Here is a 19,550-nt window from a genome sequence, read left to right on the forward strand (position 1 = left end):
ATCATGGATCTCCAGCCACACAGATATATGATCTTGGCTAGAAGATGGATTTATGGTTTTGGACAGCAAACACTTTGGAGCTTGGCAAATAGGGCGCTCACTCAGACTCCAAAGGGAATGGGATTTTATTAGCTCACCACTCAGGAGAGCTTATATAGTTGGTGCCCTTGATACTTATTTTGTATTTATAGTTCAGCCTGTTTTTCATGTAGAGCTTCCACTATTTATGAATTTCAGTTATTTACTGCTAAGCAACCTGGAATGCTTGCTGCAGCAACTGTGGACAGGCTTTTCAATCTGTTATGTGCTTACTACCTTTCTGCTGAAATATCATGTCCCTAATATACTGATATGACAGATAATAACTTGTAGATCTTTTCAATCTGAATCAACATAACTATGATTGGCTTATTTCTAATACCAGGTAGCTTCTGTAAAGAATATTTGTGAGAGCAGCAGCAAGGGATTATCAGGAGGACAGCATGGACGCTTACTAAGAATTGGTGTAACGGATGGCTGCACTACTGTCTCTCTGATTGAATACCAATCAATGCCTGCATTTTCCTTTAACACAGCTCCTGGAACAAAGGTGTTTATCGTTTGAAACAAATTTGCTTCAAATATCTGAAGGTTTGCTATTGGCATTTATACTGGCTTTTAGGTGGTCATAATGCTAGAAATTCAAAGTATGGATAAAAAAGGTCAAGGTATATGCCAATCGAAATATACTTAGTGCTAAATCAGCTTAAAGTTTTTAGTTTAATACATGTGGGCACATTGACGGACAATTTGTATGCACACATTATTAGAGGAAAGTTAATCTGAATGTTAAATATGCCTATGCTTTCAAAGGCTAAAAGCAATGGAAAGACAAATTCTATCTGTTCTTTCGAACTGCCTCAGGCACCGATCATAGTGTTTATTTCTTGAAGCATGTCTCCATGTGATTTTGGCTGTATGTCACCTTTCTTTTTCCATTGCTCAAGGTGCGTGCCACATTGATGCATCATGTATGCATGATATTTCCTTTTATTTCTTGTTTCTATCATACAATTTATACATGTCATGCAGTGGAGTCAAGTATGTTCATGCGAGTCTGCTATTTTATATGCATTGCTCACACTGTGCTGTATTTTCAAAATCCCCACCACCAACACACACACACACACAACAAAAGAAAAGCTCCCCAAAAAGTGTGGATGTGGGAGCATGCCATTTGTGTAATGGATTCCAGTAGGTTCACTCACAGGTGGTTTAGGAGCCTGCAGTGTGGCAAAACAAGCCGGGAGGGTGATGGAGCAAGACTTAGAGGCAAGGGATGGGATATGCAGGGGCTGGATGACAGGTAGGTCGTGGGAGTGCAGATGTTGAAAGGTGGTGAGGTGGGTTGCTGGAGTTGGCAGGCTGTAAGCTAGGTGGGGAGCTCATTGCCAATGGCTCAATGGGCTTAGACACCAGGGGGAGGGTCACAGCAAGCAATTCAGTGGGCTTAGGCAAGTGGCCTAAATGGGCTTACTTCACGTGTATGGGGTTGTTGATGGCATGGCAGAACATGGTGGTGATAGGAGTTGGAAATGCATGGTGTGTTTGCTGAATTGAATATGGCAGGTTTGGTGCAGGTCAGATGGTGTAGCAAATCCAAACAAGGAAGAAGGGAAAAGAGATCACATTAAAGCCACCTGTATGAGCAAATGATGAAGGCAACCAATCACATGGTGGTTTTTGTTGGGGATAAATGAAATAAATTGAAAGGTAATGCTATCCAAATGTCATGATGGTGGATATCAACACATCTCTAACAATACTTGCTGTGTTAAATTCTCTTTGGGAGTTTCTGCTAGTTTTGGAAGATGATTAAGCTTGGATTCTCAACTAATTTTTGGGACATCACTAGGCACACGGTGGTGGGACTGCCTTACCTTCTAGCTCTATCAATGCTCACTTGGATGGACTTCTGCTGGGTGAAACTGATGCTGATAGTGAAGCACATTTGATTTTAGTGCAGCATGAGTGCCCACTGTCTTACAATACTACTACTCAAGTTCGGATTAGTGAATCTCTGTGTTGCAGATCTCCAAAAGGTAGAGTTGCCAAGCATCTCCAATTAGGGAATACCAACTTGTGCAAGGAATTAAATCCTGTATGGAAAAGGCAATCGTAGTGGTCATATGTTTCATAATAGGTAGGGCTCTTCTATCCCAAGCAACAAGCTAGCACCTATGATATATCTTGTACTTCTTGCCTCTAAAGTATTCTCCATGACACAAGGCCTAAACCTTATTGGGACAGCAGGCTGAAAATTTGTGTTTTCAACAGCAATGTGGTCTTCTCTGGCTGGAATTTCTGTGTCCTCACTTAGGCAATGATACCATGTGAGTGCGCAACGGAAGAGGAACATGAATACAGAGAGAAAAGAGGAGAGAAAGACAACACTGAATCTGAAATGAATGCTGAATACAATTATGGACTGACCAGTCCTTGCATGCAGCCCAAAGCATCAATGAGGGCACTTGATCAGGCTGATGATGATGGCAGCACTGGAGATAGAGAAGGAGTTTGATGTCGGAGTATGCAACCTGCAGAAAACTGAGACGATCTGCCCCAAACTGGGTAGTTGCTATAAATAGCCAAAAGTGACTAGAAGTAGCAGATCAACAGCAGGAGAATAATATAATGCAGTCAGCCAGTCATAAATTGGCCAACCAGCCTGCCTCAGGTGCAAAAATGCTGATGCAAGCTGGAGAGTAGGCCGCCTTGAGCTGATTGCAAACATCTAGGCTGCTTGACCACTGGAAAAGCTGGAAACTTTCCACTACACAATGTGAAGCATACTGACACTCACTAAAAAAGAAATATAGATGGACTGAATGCTCTAGAATTGTCATAGTTCCAATGTCTCTATTAGACTCTAATGGAGCTCACAACCAGGAGATGAGTGATTGACAAAATGGCAAGCTAACAGTGCTAACCTCTTTGGAACTTTTAGTTGTTCCTAACATTAGGCCCAAACTGGCACTAGGCACGCACAAGTACCTTGGTAGCATAACGAAATATAACTTTTGCCAATGTCACCCACTACATTTTTAGGGCACTTAGGTTGTCACTGTGACTTAATTGACTTGCATTTCACATGTGCACCTGACATGTTTACAACTTAATAATGCCAAGTTAAGCATTAAAAATACATGTTCCTTGATATGCCTTGGTGGTCGCACATTCACATCTTGTCCAGTGTGGAGATGTGGATATCGTCCTCTCTTTTGAGGCCAACCTTTGTATTCTTACTAGCATGGAGATGGAGCTAGTGGTTTCTTTCTAGGTCGAGTTTCAATTATCTTCCAATTATCACCTTGGCTCTATTTTCCTCCCTGGTTTCCAGCTATAGTGTGGGTGTTTCTTCACCTTGTATTTGGTTCTCAGCACCACAAGATCATTGAATTCTCTACCCCTTCTTCCTTTCTTAGACTGCCACAAAGGCTTGTGTTTGGGTCCCATCTCACCTACCAATGATATTCTTCATCAAGACTCTTCCCACATGATTGTTCTTTAATGGGGGGATCCTATTGTCTATTTTCTCTCTCAAGGTTGAGTTTCGATTATCTTCAGTTATCACCTTGGCTATTGTTATACTCTTTGCTTTCAAACTCTAGTGTAGTTGTTTCTTTCGCTTTTCATTTAGTTCTTGGCACCACAAGCTAATTGAAGTCTCTACCCCTTTTTCCTTTCTTAGACTACCACAAAGGACAATGTTTTCCTCCCATCTTACTTAGTGGTGATCTTCATTGACAACCTTGCCACATGACTATTCTTTGATGGGGGATTCCAATGTCTATTCTTTACTTTCTTAAAAAAAAAAACAAAAAAAAAACCATAAGATTCATTAACTTGGGCTACCCAAAAGAAATAAACATCGCCTTTGTGATCTTGATAGGCCCTTGGCAGTCTAGTGCAACACCCTTGGTGTCGTGCCTTGATCTCTTTGGGTTGGGACCTTTTGGGTAAAAAGAGGGTGGAGTTAGACTCTCTCTCCTTGTGGGCACCTTTTTGTGCCTTAGAGGAGGTATAGCCACTAAAATTAAAGGTTTGCATTGGCTTGAATTTACTCCACAAAAACAGCCCAAAAAGATTTGTTCATGAAAAATGCATTATTTTATTTCAAGCGGACAAATGCCTAAAAATCCCCTAAACAAGGATATGTGGGGACCCATCTCTATTTCTCTCATTCTAGATCACTCCTCTTTGACTCTTTCCTCTCTCTTGTCCTCATTAGTCACTCTCACACTCTTCTATTGCCAACACACCCTAGAGGAGCTTGTAGGGTGGTTACTTCAGTAGTAGACAACTGCCTTTGCAAGAATCAGGGCAGTAGAGTAACTCTCCAATGACTTAGGGGTTATGAAAGCTGATGTGAAGATGATGAAGAGGACATGTGTGCAAAGTCAGTCCAGCTCCAACATCAGTGGTTGGAAATGGGAGTGTGCGGCTTTGGTGAATGAACTCCATGAGTACAATTGAGGGCTCAAATGAGCCAAATTGATTGATTGATCACCAAGTACAATGTACAATATGAACCGAATTAGACAATCCTAGAGGAGTTCAAATACAAACACACAAAGTGACCAGTTTGCCCCGAAAGACTTTACATCACACAAGCTTTAAATTCACAGCGGACTCCAATGGACCATTCTCATTTGATACACAGCAAACCATTTGTATAACATGAGATCCTCTAAGCGAAGCTCCCTGCTCCCCCATGATGGCTGAAGCCATCATCCAAGTCACATACATACATAGATTAAACTCTAAAAGTGTTGGCACTATGCTTTGCATAGCATCTCATAGTAGGAGATGAAGGACGTTGATTTCTAGATGGATGACCAAACCTATAGGCTACGATGTTGCTCAGCTATGCTAAGCTGAACCATGCCATTAGAATGGACCCACTAGGATAGACATCCAGAGAATGAGATTTTAATAGAAGCACCACTTGGTGCAAAAATCTCATTTTGAACGAGCACCATCTTCTGATAGGTCTCAAGATTGGAGCAGCCTTCTCCTTCCCTCTCTTTTCATGTCTCCCATAGGGTCAATCCTTCTGGCCCTAGAATGCCTATGATAGCACCATTTGATTGGTGCTCGTTTTCCCTTCCCTACCAAAAGAAGATCGGTTGGATGGATCTAATTACTCCCTTTGGTCTTGCAAAGTGGAGTGTATCCTTAATATATTCAAATGCAAGGTCTAGTGGCCACTAATGGTGACGGCAACTAGAGGTGGAGGTCACCAAATGCCAGAGGAGCCACCAAGATGCCAAACGTAAGATGTCGAGCCTGATGATGATGTTGGTGGATGAAGATGACTTCCTTGATAGCCAAACACAAGAAGCTAGATGGCGTCTGGAGTAGGTGCATTGTCGCCTGTATGATGGAAGGGGCAAAAACTAACAAATGCAAGGTCCCCCAGCCTCTGGAGATGATGATGCTAGCTAAGGATGTGACGCTTGGAAGAGGAGCCGCCACCCAAACAATCAAACGCAAGTAGGTGATGCCATGTGGAGGTGGAGCAGCTGATGCCAGGGTGTGGGTGCTGACGCGAAGAGGTAGAGTGCTGTCTCCAAGGTGTGGAGGGTGATGCCAACTGGGAAGGAGAAGCCTATCACCATAAACAAAGCCTATAGGATGAAGGAGAATGGTGCTTGGCAGCAACAAAGCATGTAGTTGATGGAAGGAGAGAGAAGACAAGTGTCTCGTGAATGAACGAAAGTATTTATAGTGGTGGTGAATGAATGGGTGATGTCATGTATATAGGCACAAGTAGTCTCGAGTCTTGCCCTTTGAAGTCTCTAGGGTGGCACACTAACTTTCTTGGGAGACGCCTAGAAGCCTTTTTGGGGCTGAAAACGGAAACTAAAAATGGGAATAAAGAAGGGAAATTGTACTGAATGATGTGATTTCTCAACACCCCCTCTCAAGCCCAAAAAGGAGCACAAGAGAGGAGTGACAGAGAGAGAATAAGATCCACTATGTGATCTAAGAATGCCACTTGAAAGAAGACTTGTGAAGAAGAATAGGAGGTGGGATGAGCAGAAGAACTTGAAAGACATCCTCAAAGAGAAGCCACTAGCTTCGTGAATCCATGTTGGAAGGAATATGAAGGCCTAGGCACTAAGTCTCGGCTGAAAATCCTAGTCCGCAATTGAGGTAGATCCTTTAGAGATTGGGTAGAAGTAGAGAAAATGACTATTCGAAAGAGAGCCACGCCTCAAAAGTAAATGGCAGTGGGAGAAGAACATCGGGATGAGTAGGGACTCACTTAGAAACTAGAGAAGTAGAAACTCCCTCTGAAGTTGTAGAAGAAGTAGAAGCCCCCTCTGAGGGTGAAGTAAGAAGAGCTTCCTTTGAATCCCCCTCTGAGATAGATAGGGAATCCAAATACTCATGGATCATGGACTTTGAAACATTTGATGACAAAGAAAATGTTGTCCGTGGTGCCATTGGAAGTATTTGGAGTTGTAGTGGAACAAAAGTTTTAGTGCAATGGGAGGTATCCTTGTGAACGTGAGGAGAAGAGGGTGGGTAGAAGCAGGCACGGTGTCGCAGCGCGTAGGGTTGAAGGTCACCACAGGGGTTTGGCAAGAGAAGAATGTATGGGGGTTCAAGAGCTTAGACTCCAGAGATGGTAGAGATAAGAGAAGGGTTGAAGGTTTCAAGCCAAGTTTTTGAAGATGAGAGACAACAGGGTGAAGGTAGATTTAGGGAGAGGAGTAGACGGAAGAGAAGGGGTTCGAAGAAATTGAAGACGTAGAAGAATACTCAAAAAAAAGAATTAGAAAATGTAGAAGAATACTAACAGAGATGAAGCCTGTCAGTTTCTTTTAGCATTATGAGAAGATATAACTCTAATAGACAAAAACGAGTACAAAATAATACATTTCTCTATGCTGCGCAGATCGCCATTCTGATGCCTCCATTAGCTCCGAAAGGGGGGTTAAATACCAGGACACCTGACTAAAATTCAGCCAGATCACTTCTTCTTCATCTCCCACTTCGGAGTGTTGTTCACTGCCTGAAAACAGCGATCACGTGTCGCACGATTTTGCCAATTTCTATTTTTATATAAAATCCTCTCAAATTGGCTGAAAGCTACGTTCTTTCTTTTACATGTCATCCTAATCTAGAAGTTGTCTATAGTTTTATGGATTTTTACAAGAGATAATATCTAGAATATAAAAAATTGGCTAAAAACTTGTCCAAAAAAATCTAATATTTTGAACCAGGACACTAACACTAATGCCTAAAGTGGCATTGGCTCTCTAAATCTAAAAGGAAGCCACACTCTAGATTTTTTGACACGGTGTGCGCATAGCGACACGACAATGGGTTGAGCCAAGGGTGGGGAATAGTCGCGGTCTCTCAATGGATTGTGAAGTTGAAGAAGAGGTAGGAGTTGAATAGCCACTTTCTTGTAAAGGAGCGGACTAATGAAAAAGAGGGTTGTGGAAGCTATTGAACTTGAAAGGTGGGGGAAACGTTTGTAGCGTAGGGTAGTGGTCTCCAAGAGGGCTTATTGCCTGGTGAGGGCGTAGAGCCTTCGACTGCTTGTGAGGACTTAGTGCACGTTGGATGTCACTTATTGCCTTGAGTGTAGAAATCTGAGAGCCGATGTAGAATGATCTCTATGGACTTGAAAGTTGAGGTGGCACAAGGAGTGCCTCGTGGAAGATGCGTGTGCTCCGATGGGGTAGGGAGCAACGGTTAAAGTCAACAGTCTTTGGTGGTATGATTGTTCTTGCCATAGTAAGAGCACACGATAGAGGTCATTTGTCGGTGGAAAAGCTATGGTATCAATGTGGTGTAGGGGAAATAATAAGGAGATCAGAAGATGATGCCATTTCTCCAACCTGTCTTTGCCTTCTTTGATGTAGAGGATCTTTGCGGCTCTTTGAGCACGTCTAGCTCTGATACCATGTCAAGAAATGACTACTATGGAAGTAAACCAAAGAAATAATAGGGTTTGCGGGGGGGGGGGGGGGGGGGTACACAGAATGTGTATGGCAAACACTGAGAAGAGAAACTCAAGAAACACAAATGATGAAGTAATGAATCATGCTAAGCGAAGTGAATTTGATACAAGGGAGCCATAGCTTGAAAGATGCCTTGTAGTAGGGAGACTGCTGAAGAAGGCTTTGAGTCTGCAAAAGCAAGTTTGGAATTGATGTCACCTACTAGAGAGTGATACCTATTGATATAGATTGTGTCAAGTTGCCAAACGCAAGGTCTAGTGGCCACTGATGCCGATACCAACTAGAGATGGAGGTTGCCATATACTGAAGGAGCCACTAGGATGCGAAATGCAAGATGTAGGGGCTGATGATGATGTCAATGGATGAAGATGACTTCCTTGACAACCAAACACAAGAAGTTGGATGATGCCTGAAGCAGATGCATTGTTACCCAATGATGAAAGGGGCAGAAACAGACAAATGCAAGGTCCTTTAGCCTTTGGAGATGATGACGCCAGACAAGAATGTGACACCAAGCAGAGTAGGAGCTATCGAGACAATCAAATGCAAGTAGGTGAGGCCTTTTGGAGGTGGAGGAGCTAATACCAGGAGGTGGAGTGTTGTCACCAAGGTGTGGAAGATGACACTAGTTGGGAAGGAGGAGCCTGCCACCATAAATGCAGCCCTATGGATGGAGATTGGCGCCTAGTAGCACGAAGGGGTGTAGATGGTGGAAGGAGAAAGAAGAGACAAGTGTCCCATGAATGAATGAAAGAGTATGTAGTGGTGGTGAATGAATGGGTGGTGCCGTATATATAGGCACAAACAGTCTCGAGTCTTGCCCATTGAAGTCTCTCAAGTGGTGCTCTGACTCTCTTGGAGGCACCTAGAAAACCTTTTTGGGGTTGGAAATGGAAACCAAAAATGGAAAGGGGAAAATTGTATTGAATGATGTGGTTTGCCAATGGATTGCGGACAATGGCAAAAGTGTGAACAAAGCTTTCTTACCTCTACCATTGGAAGACTTTTGCCCACCATATCACCTTGGAGAAGAAGCTTTAGATGCTCTTGGCTGATGACTCTCCTTCTATGAAGGATCACATCAACAAAATGGAGGATATGATAGACGAGCTCGCATCCCTTGATTGGACGATATCTTCGAAGAATATGGTAATGGTTCTCCTTATCGAGGTGCCATCTGCTAAGTATGATGTTTTCTATACCAACCTTCTTACATTAAGAGTATGGGAGACTCTTCTTTGGGAGGAGCTAGTCCCACTTGTCTTGGATCATGAGGATCGTCTTAAAGAGATAGGAGCTAGTGGATTTGGCTCTACGAAGGCCTTAACCATAGGTGCAAGAGGGGGCAATTGTTGGGTGCGAAGGCCCTTTTATTCGCTCTCCCGTGTATATATTACTTCACACACGTGAACCCACCCTAACGGGTGTAAGTGTACCGTACCCTAAGTAGAAATACATTCTTTTATTCTTTGTGTGTGCCACACTAGTACACACCTATCCGACGACTCACTCTCACTCTATCACTGTCAAACACTCTTAAGCTCTGGGTCATTGAACTCCTCGATCATTGTGTCCACTCTTAGCTCACAGCTTTCTTTCTCTATCTGCATCCGCTTCGCCTTTGCAAACTGGTATTAGAGCATATGGCTCACACAAGTTGTTGAGGAGTAGATGAGTAGGCATCAGGTTGAGTGACTGGTCGGTTGTTACGTGCAGGCATAATGGGCGTCAGACAAAGACGACTGACAAGCAGTTGTTGCACGACGTTACTAATCGACAGGCGGCTGCACGATGTTACTGATTGGTAGGTGGCTATGCATGAGGTTACTGCCCGACAGGGTTGGAGATGACATTGTTGCGCGATGGGGCTGCACAACAACCGCTGTGTGATGGGAACGGAAGGCTTCCACGTGATGGGTGACAGGGCTTTTTGGCCGCACGAACGAGGGGCAGAGGCAGAAGGTCAACGGCCTACTTTTCTTTGATTTACTCCATCTAATTTTTCCCCTTATACCGGGTGTTCACACATACAAGCATAGTGTGCAAATTTGTGTCTTAAAATTTGGGGCTTTTCCCAAATTTGGTGCCTGACATATATTGCAATGACCTCTAGACCATAAATTGCAGACATTGAGTGCACAGGCCTTAGAAAATTTTGGGGATTCTCAAATGCAAGTGAAATATTTACTTGGATGAGCCAATTTCTTGGAAATTGTGCATTGTTGGACCTCAAAATTTGGGGCTTTTGCAGGAATCGTGAGATTTCTGCAACATTAGCCCGCACTTGATGCTTGGGATGATGTATTTATGCAATTGGAGCAGATTCACTGCAGAAATTTTGGGCTTTTCACATTGGTGATGTATTTTTGAGTCATTTTGAGACTGGACAATGAAATTTGCAGCAAATTCACTGCTGAGTGGGAGTCTTTAGAGTTTTGGATGCTTTAAATGTTGAAAAAGGGTAGCTTCTCTTGGTACATGCAATTGCTGAATACTCATTATGCAATGAAATAGTGGTAAATACAGCATTTGGGTCATTGCATTTGGTAATTTTGGTGATGTACTACTGAAGTGGGAGCTATCCTTAATGCAAATGTTGTTAGAGATCATTGCCAGGCAGGCAGGATTGCCTGGGCTGCGCAGTCGGACTGTGCAGTCGGACTGCCATGTGGCAGTCCGACTGCCTGCAGCCCAGTCGGCTGCATTTAATGCAGCCTACCTGCCCTATTTTCTGGCGCCCCATTTCAGGCAGTTTTTCGGCTATATATTGCCGACATTTCCAGCAGTCTGCCCACTCTTCTCTGTCGCAGATTACAGACCGGTGCTGTGCAGTTTTCTGTCTCTGTTCACAGATTTCAGACAGCAGACAGTGCAGACTGCAGCAGACTTCGAGGTGGACAGCAGGTCGCATCGTCGAGGTGGAGACACGCAGTCCAGCGCACTGCGCCCGTGTATATCTTTGTATTCAGCATTCTTTATACAGCAGATCTTCATTGTACACTGTCTCTTTCTCTCCCTTCTCTCTCTGCGTTCTCTCTCTCTCAGTCCTACGCTTCCGCACCGCTGCACTCTGACATGGTATCAGAGCAGTGTTTGAGGGCTGACTGAGCGCAGAATCAACCTGAAGGGGAGTTTCCATCGCGACACAAATTTGCGTTTTTTGCGTTTAAGGGCAGACAGGAGGGCTGTGCCTTGGAACAAGGCTGAAACGAGTGTGGGCGCACAGGAAAGGAGTACAGGTGGTGGATTTGCTGCTGTTTACTGCTGTTTGACGCGGAGGAAGTTTTGAGTTTTCAACCTAAAAGTGCAGGTTTTGCTTTTTCATCGCTTCCGGCGGGTGAAGAAGCTTTGGGACGCGGAAGAGCCTTAGCAGGCTGAGTTTACCCAGTCAGAGGGGGCTGCTTTTGCGTTTGAGAAGGCATTGCAGGTGAAGATGTCTACAGAGATGGATTTGGAGTTCCAGGCGATTATGGACCGGAAGGTGCCTGTGTTACCGGCTCTTCCTACAGATCAGAAGCTCGACGGCGACAACTACCGCATTTGGTGCGTTATGATGTTGGCCATCCTTGAGTCCTATGATTTGGCGGAGTTGGTACAGGAGGATATTGACCGGCCTTCGGTAAGAGATGAGTCCAAACTCTCTTCCGATGCTCGTGCGGAGTTAGCCAGGGCCCAGTCTCATTGGGACAAACTGAATGCCAGGATTCGATCCTTTCTCTTTCTATCATGCACTACAGCCGTGATTGCTCACATCGAGCACTTGACGGTGGCTCGTGAGATATGGCTGGAGCTTGATCAAATGTACAATTGGATGACCCTGATGAAGAGCGTTTCTTTGGAGGTACAGATGCGGACCTTGTCCGTCAATAAGTCTTCTTCGCTAAGGGAACACATTAACAAGCTAAGGCAGCTACAGATGCAGGTTCAGAATGCGGGGAAGCCGATTTCCTCCGAAGACATGGCGATCGCACTCTTGTCCCAGTTGCCGCCACGATTCGGTACATTTTACTCTGCCCTTATTGCTTCGGGGCGAGAGTCTACTCTTCGGTGGGAAGAGTTGGTTCCTATGGTCTTGGACCAAGAGGAACAGTTAAAGGGACAGAATGGTTCCAAGTCGGAGGCGTTGACAGGTCAAGCCTCTCAGAAGAAGGGGAAGGACCAAAAGAAGAAGAAGGGGGATAACAAGTCCAAGAAAGACAAGGAGAAGGACAAGGACAAAGACTCCACATGTCATATTTGTGGAAAGACTGGCCATTGGAAGAAGGATTGCCCTGACAAAGACTCGAAGGACACCAAGAAGAAGGAAACCAAGGATTCTGGAGCGGTGGCTGCACCCTCATCAGCTGCATTTCTACATTTAGTTGTCATTGAGGACGCTTCACCGAATACTTCTGATGCTGCGATGACGGCTCCCCAAGCTCGAGAGTGGATTGTTGATAGTGGTGCCTCACGGCACATGACTCCTTCATCAGATGGTGTTGCCCAGCTGCGACCTTCGCGTGGGCAGGTTCTCATTGGAGACAGCTCTTCAGTTTCTATTTCAGGTCGGGGTAAGATGCAGCTTATTCCGGATGGATGAGGTGGCACCCATACCTCAGAGGTTTTGCATGTACCAGGATTAGGGTACCATCTCCTTTCAGTTCATAAGATTTGCTCCCTTGGTCTTTTGGTGGAGTTTGACAGTTCTACTGTGCGAGTCCTTGATCGTGAATCGAGGAAGGTTCTATCATCTGGATATGAGGAGAACGGCATTTACAAACTGAAGTCTTCCACTGCCCTCTCTACTCTTCTTCTTACCTCACAGTCACAGTCTGAATTATGGCATGCTCGGTTTGGTCACCTGAACTATGACTATCTTCGGAGGGCGTCACGTGGACAGCTTGTTCGAGGGTTGCCGGATATAGTGGTGAGCCAGCAGCCATGTGTCTCCTGCATACGGGGGAAGCAGCATAGAGATGCCATTCCCCACACCGCTTCGCGGCGGTCTACTTCACCGATGGAGTTAGTATCTATGGATCTATGTGGCCCTATGCGGAATGAGTCCCTGCGTGGGAGCTCGTACTTCATGCTGATCGTGGATGATTATAGCAGGATGACATGGGCCTATTTTTTGGCACTAAAGTCAGAAGCTTTCTCGCACTTCAAGGATTGGCTTCTCTTTGAGGAGAACCGATCAGGCCGGAAGTTGAAGACCTTGCGATCCGACAAGGGAGGTGAATTTGTGTCTAATGAATTTGCTCGGTTTTGTGCAGATAGAGGAATTCACCAGGAGTTTGCCAATACCAATACTCCTCAAGAAAATGGTATTCTAGAACGGAAGAACCGCAGTGTGATTGAGATGGCGCGCACCATGATGGAGCACCGACAGACCCCTCAGGTTCTGTGGGCCGAGGCTGTGGCTACTGCAGTCCACATCCTTAATCGATCCCCTACTTCGGCCGTGGAAGGGATGACTCCATTTGAGGCTTATTTTGGGACGAAGCCAGATCTTTCTTACTTTCGAGTCTTTGGGTGTGATGCCTATGTTCACATTCCCAAGGCTCACCGTGATAAATTTGAAGCGGCTTCCCGAAAACAGGTATTTGTTGGCTACAGCTCCCAGTCCCAAGGCTATCGACTGTATGATCCCGTCAAGCGGGATGTATATACTAGCCGTGATGTGCGGTTTGTGGAGGTTCCGGCTTCTTCAACGGGTGATGAACATCCCGTTCTTGGAGATCCAGGGGAGAGTTTGACTCCTTCTACAGTTCCAGTGGAGCCCGTGCCTTTTGATTATGATTCTGTTTCTGACACAGAGTCTACTGTTCCACCGGACCCTTCTGAGGAGTTACCCTCGGTGGACATTCCAGAGTCTTCTACTGATGGAGAACGACGAGGGGAGGTTCGGCCTCCTCCTCGCTGGGCCCGTGACACACTCCGTGTTTCAGGGATCGAGGGGGTTCCTGAGGAGTGGGGACCGCAGGATGGTCCGCGGCGGTCACGGAGGCACCAGACGCATTTTTCGGAGCTTGTTTGCTCCAATTATTGTTTGATGTCCCGTGTTATGCAGGATCGAGAGCCCACCTCCGTGAAGGAGACTTTACAGTCCGCCCCATGGAAGAAAGCTATGGAAGCTGAGTTGGAGGCTATTGAGAGGAATGGCACTTGGTCACTTGTGCCACGCCCCCCGAAGAAGAAGGTGATTGGAGTCAAGTGGGTCTTCAAGACCAAATATCTCAGTGATGGTACTTTGGATAAGCACAAGGCTCGCCTTGTTGCTAAGGGTTTTGCCCAGCGCCCAGGGATTGACTGTCATGACACCTTTGCCCCCACAGCTCGTATGGCAACCATTAGAGCTGTTCTTGCTGTGGCTGGCCATAGGAGATGGCCTGTTTATCAGTTGGATGTGAAGTCGGCCTTCCTGAATGGTGATTTGAAGGAGGAGATCTACGTTGAGCAGCCTCTTGGCTTTGGTTCTTCAGATGGGAAAGTCTACAGGTTGAAGAAGGCCCTGTATGGTCTCAAGCAGGCCCCGCGAGCTTGGAACGAGAAGATTGATTCGTTTCTCCAGACTCAGTTGGGATATCGGCGGTCTAAGGCCGATCCGCAGCTGTATGTTCACACTTCCGAGGATGGTTGTGTGCTGTTTGTATTATATGTTGATGATTTGATTGTCACAGGTGATGATGCACAGCAGGTCCAGGAGGCAAAGTCAGCTTTACATCGGACGTTCGAGATGACGGATTTGGGGCTACTCCATTTCTTTTTAGGCCATGAGATTTATCAGTCTCAGAGGGGGATCTTTCTCTCCCAACAGAGATATGTACAAGAGCTCTTGGTGTCTTTTGAGATGGAAGATTGTAGGGCCCTCTCTACTCCTATGGATCCGAACTGGAAGGCCACTTCCCATTCAGCTTCTCCTTTGGCGGATGCGTCCCGCTATCGACAGTTGATAGGGTCCTTGATTTGGCTTCTCAACACGAGGGTTGATCTATGTTTTGCTGTTGGGCTCTTGGCAGGGTTCATGAGTGAACCTAAGACGGCGCATTGGCAGGCTGCTCAGAGGATACTTCGGTATCTCAGGGGGACGTCTGATTTGGGGATTCATTACCCCGCAGGGACAGATGGGTCAGATCTTGTACTTGCAGGTTGGAGCGACTCGGATTGGGCCGGTGACGTGGACCACAGGCGGTCTACAACAGGTTACTGCTTTACTTTGGGTGCAGGTGTTATTTCATGGAGTAGCAAGAAGCAGCCCACGGTAGCCCTTTCGTCTATTGAGGCGGAGTATCGGGCCGCGTCTTCCACCACATGCGAGGTTGTGTGGCTTAGGAGACTGTTGGAGGAGCTTGGGTGCCCCTAGACTCGTCCTACATTGCTGCGATGTGACAATGAAAGTTGCATTGCCTTGGCGAGGAACCCTGTTTTTCATGCCCGGACGAAGCACATTGAGATTCAGTACCACTTCATCCGAGAAAAGCTTCTGGATGATACCATCACTGTGGAGTATTGCAAGACGGAGGATAATCTTGCGGATTTGTTTACGAAGGCGCTTCCTCAGGCTCTACTTCGGCAACATTCCAAATCCCTCAGGCTTCTGCCCTGCCCCGGCTTTGAGAGGGGGTGTTAGAGATCATTGCCAGGCAGGCAGGATTGCCTGGGTGATGCCAGGAGGCATATTCCATGGTGGATTCCGTGAGGTTTTACGGTGGATTCCGTAAACTTAGATGACCGGGGCTCATACGCAAAGAGGATTCTTTGTGCGAGAAGTTGATGGGGACGCCTGTCCTTTTCGGGCGTTTCATTAATTTAGTGTGTACATGGGTGATTCCATAGCGGGTGATTCCGCAAAATGCATATTAAATTAATAAACGTTTATGAGTTTAGAGTACGCACTCGTAATAAATTAAGGTTAGGATTTATCGATTATTTATTATTATTTTGTACGCGCTTATGCGCCTGGATATGTTATTTTTATTTGGACATTGAGATTGGGCGTGCCAGACTCTTTGGGCACCGTCCATTAGCTTTATTTTCCTATTTTTGGTAGAAAGCAAACTCAAAAGCTAAAAGCTTGTCATATTTTTGTAATTGGGCTATTTTTGAGCAAAAAGATTGGAAATATACATTAAATACATGCTTTGTGAAGCGCTCACACAAGGCATGGGGGAGATTCAACCCAATTTGTCTCTTGTCTCATGTCGTGCTTGTTTTTACATTGGTTTTTGTGCTAAAAAGTAGAGTGCTTTGTTCTTGGGGACCTTTGGGAATTCACTACGTGAGCTACCTGCGTCCGATCTGCGCACCACTGGGCTGCACAGTCGGACTGCCTGCAGCCCAGTCGGCTGCATTTAATGCAGCCGACCTGCCCTATTTTCTGGCGCCCCATTTCAGGCAGTTTTTCGGCTATATATTGCCGACGTTTCCAGCAGTCTGCCCACTCTTCTCTGTCGCAGATTACAGACCGGTGCTGTGCAGTTTTCTGTCTCTGTTCACAGATTTCAGACAGCAGACAGTGCAGACTGCAGCAGACTTCGAGGTGGACAGCAGGTCGCATCGTCGAGGTGGAGACACGCAGTCCAGCGCACTGCGCCCGTATATATCTTTGTATTCAGCATTCTTTATACAGCAGATCTTCATTGTACACTGTCTCTTTCTCTCCCTTCTCTCTCTGCGTTCTCTCTCTCTCAGTCCTACGCTTCCGCACCGTTGCACTCTGACAAATGTATCAGATTTGATTCGTGCATATGCTATAATCAGTACTTGAGATTGAAATTTGTAGCTAAACATTTGCTTCTTGGATACTTTGGAAGTACAAGAGTGTGTATTTGCTGTTAAATTTAGAAACCTTGCTATTGGCTGAAAGCATTCAGTCCTTTATTGCAGTTGTGTATTGTTGAAGATGGCTGGCAGTGCATCTATATCTGACACAAGGAATCTCTTTGAGATTCGTAAATTTGATGGAAATGGTTTTGATCTTTGAAAAGATTGTATGCAGGGTATACTCTTTCTAAAGGATTGTGATGATGCTTTAGAAGAACATAAGCCTGTTGCTTTGTCATATGAGGATTGGGCTAAAATGAATAAAAATACCATTACTTACATTAAAATGGCCGTCACAAATGATATCTTGATTGATATAAAGGGGCTTGATACTGCCTATGCAGTTTGGGAAAAGCTTAAGGCTACTTATGAAAATACAACTCCTGTCAATCAGGTTAAATGCTTTCACTAGTATTTTGAGTCAGTTTTACAGGATGCAGGTTTGCCGGCTTTTGATCCTAAATTGAGGGCTATCTTCTTACTCATGACCTTGCCCGATTTATGGGAAGCATTGGTTGTGTCATTGAGCAATAACCCCAACTTGACATTTGATGGTGTGTGTGGTTCTATTTTGAATGAAGAGATTAGATGCAAGGCAAGTGGGGAAAATAGTGGATCAACCTACAATGTAAGAGGAAGACATGAAAAAAGGTATAATGCTGCAAATAAAAATAAAAATCGCAGCATAAGCAAGGAAAAACAACAAGATGTAACTTGTTATCAATGTGGTCGCAAAGGGCATAAAAAGCCCGATTGCAGGTACTTTAAAAAGGAACAAGAATGTAAGAAGGAGGCTAATGCAAAAGGCAAAAAGAATGACAAGGATGACAACTCTACCCCTAAAGACATAGAAAAAGCAAATGTTGTATCTAGTGTTGTTATTGAGGAAATAGAAGACGATAAAGATGCTGATTTGCTGGTTGCATTTTCAGATCTGCTTGCTATGACAGTGGACATGCATATCACTAAAATAGATGTGATAGATGCCTTGTTGTTAGCTCATGATGGTTTGTCATAATCGTGGATTGTTGACAACGGTGCTTCTTTTCATGTAACTTCATCTCTGGAGTGTTTTCCTAGTTATGCAAAAGGTAATCTTGGAAAAGTCTACCTTGGCAACAATCATGCATGTGATATTGAAGGAATGGGCACCATACATGTGGCTCTAGAAAATGGTGAGGAATTGATATTTCATGATGTTAGGTATGTTTCTGGCATCAATAAGAGCTTGCTTTCTGTTGGGTAGCTAGATAACAAATGCTATTTCACTACTTTTGGTGGTGGTATGTGGAAAATATAGAAAGGATCTATGCTAGTTACTAGAGGTGGTAAAAAGGGGACTCTGTATTATCTCTATTGCAAGGCACTTCCTGAAAAGTTTGTTGTAGTTGTCAAAATAGAGTCACACATGGAGTTGTGGCACAAGTGTCTTGGACATATAAGTCAAAAGGGTTTGCAGGTACTCTCTTCACTTGGAAGAGTTGATGTAAAAAGCTCAAAGCTTGATTTTTGTGATGATTGTGTCTTTGGTAAACATGTAAAGAGTCCCTACTCTCATGGAGCCTCTAGGAAGGCATGTATCTTGGATTTAGTCCATTGTGATGCTTGCACCATGCCAATAAAAACTCATAGTGGTTTTCTGTTATTTTGTGTCTTTTATTGATGACCATTTTAGGAGGCTATGAGTCTACTTGCTTAAGCAGAAAAGTGAGGCATTGGATGCTTTTAAAATGTTTCATGCATTGGTTAATACTCAAAAATGCCTAAAGTTAAAATGCATAAGAACAGATAATGGGGGAGAGTATATATCTAAAGAATTCAATAAGTTTTGTGATGACAATGGGATTAAATAAGAGCTTACAACTCCTTACAATCCATCTTCTCATGGTGTGGATGAGCGAATGAATCGCACATTATGTGAGAAGATTCAGTGCATGCTGTCCACAGCTAATCTCTCGCAATCGTTTTGGGGAGAGACACTTAAAACCGCGGTGCATATTTGCAACCGATCTCCACATCGTGCACTTGAAAGTGGCATCCTTGAAGAGGTTTGGTCTGGCAAACCTGCTAAATATGACCACTTAAGAGTCTTTGGCTGCGAATGCTACGTACATGTCCCTATTGATAGCAAAACCAAACTTCATGGGTTATGGAGATGAAGGTGAAATGGGCTATTGAGTTTGGGTTTCAAGCATAAAAAGGGTGCTACGTAGCTGGGATGTGATATTCAATGAGTCAAAGCTGCTGAAAAATGTCACATCTAATGACTCAGACAAAAAAAAAGTTAAATTTCAGCATGATCAATTACTTGAGTAGCTATCAGCCACTGAAAATTCAGCTCCTTTTGATAGTGATTATGAAAATCAGCGTATCATTATTGAGCGAGATGAAAATGGGTAGGAAGGGGAGGTTGAACATCAGCTTGAGCATCAAAATCAGGATGCTGAAAATGAATTACAGCAGCCTGGAATTGTATTATAGCAACTTGGACATGCAGTTTAGTAGCCAAACAATGAGGTCATTGACACTTCTTTGGATGTGGATCCATTACCTGATAACACAAATCATTGGGTAAGAAGGTCTACACGTGTCAGAAGATCTATAGAAAGATTTGATCCTTCTTTGGACTGCATTTTACTCACAGATGAAGGTGAGCCTCTTATGTATAAAGAGGCCTTATCATGTGAGTTAAAGAAAAAGTGGGAGCTAGCTATGCAAGAAGAAATG

General features: G+C 44.5%; 1 protein-coding gene across 1 annotated transcript in view; it reads left to right on the plus strand.

Annotated features, from left to right (window-relative positions):
* The window catches only part of LOC148016419 (tudor domain protein (DUF1767)), a 71,837-nt gene that overhangs the window by 30,046 nt on the left and 22,241 nt on the right, over window positions 1-19,550 (plus strand). The window contains exon 2 of the mRNA XM_087663976.1: window positions 425-589. Coding sequence (XP_087520102.1) covers window positions 425-589 — 165 coding nt within the window. The remainder of the gene's footprint in view (window positions 1-424; window positions 590-19,550) is intronic.

Source organism: Lygodium microphyllum, chromosome 23 (genome assembly GCF_053477565.2).
Source record: "Lygodium microphyllum isolate KBCC chromosome 23, Lygodium_microphyllum_v1.1.10, whole genome shotgun sequence".
NCBI classification, from domain to species: domain Eukaryota; kingdom Viridiplantae; phylum Streptophyta; class Polypodiopsida; order Schizaeales; family Lygodiaceae; genus Lygodium; species Lygodium microphyllum.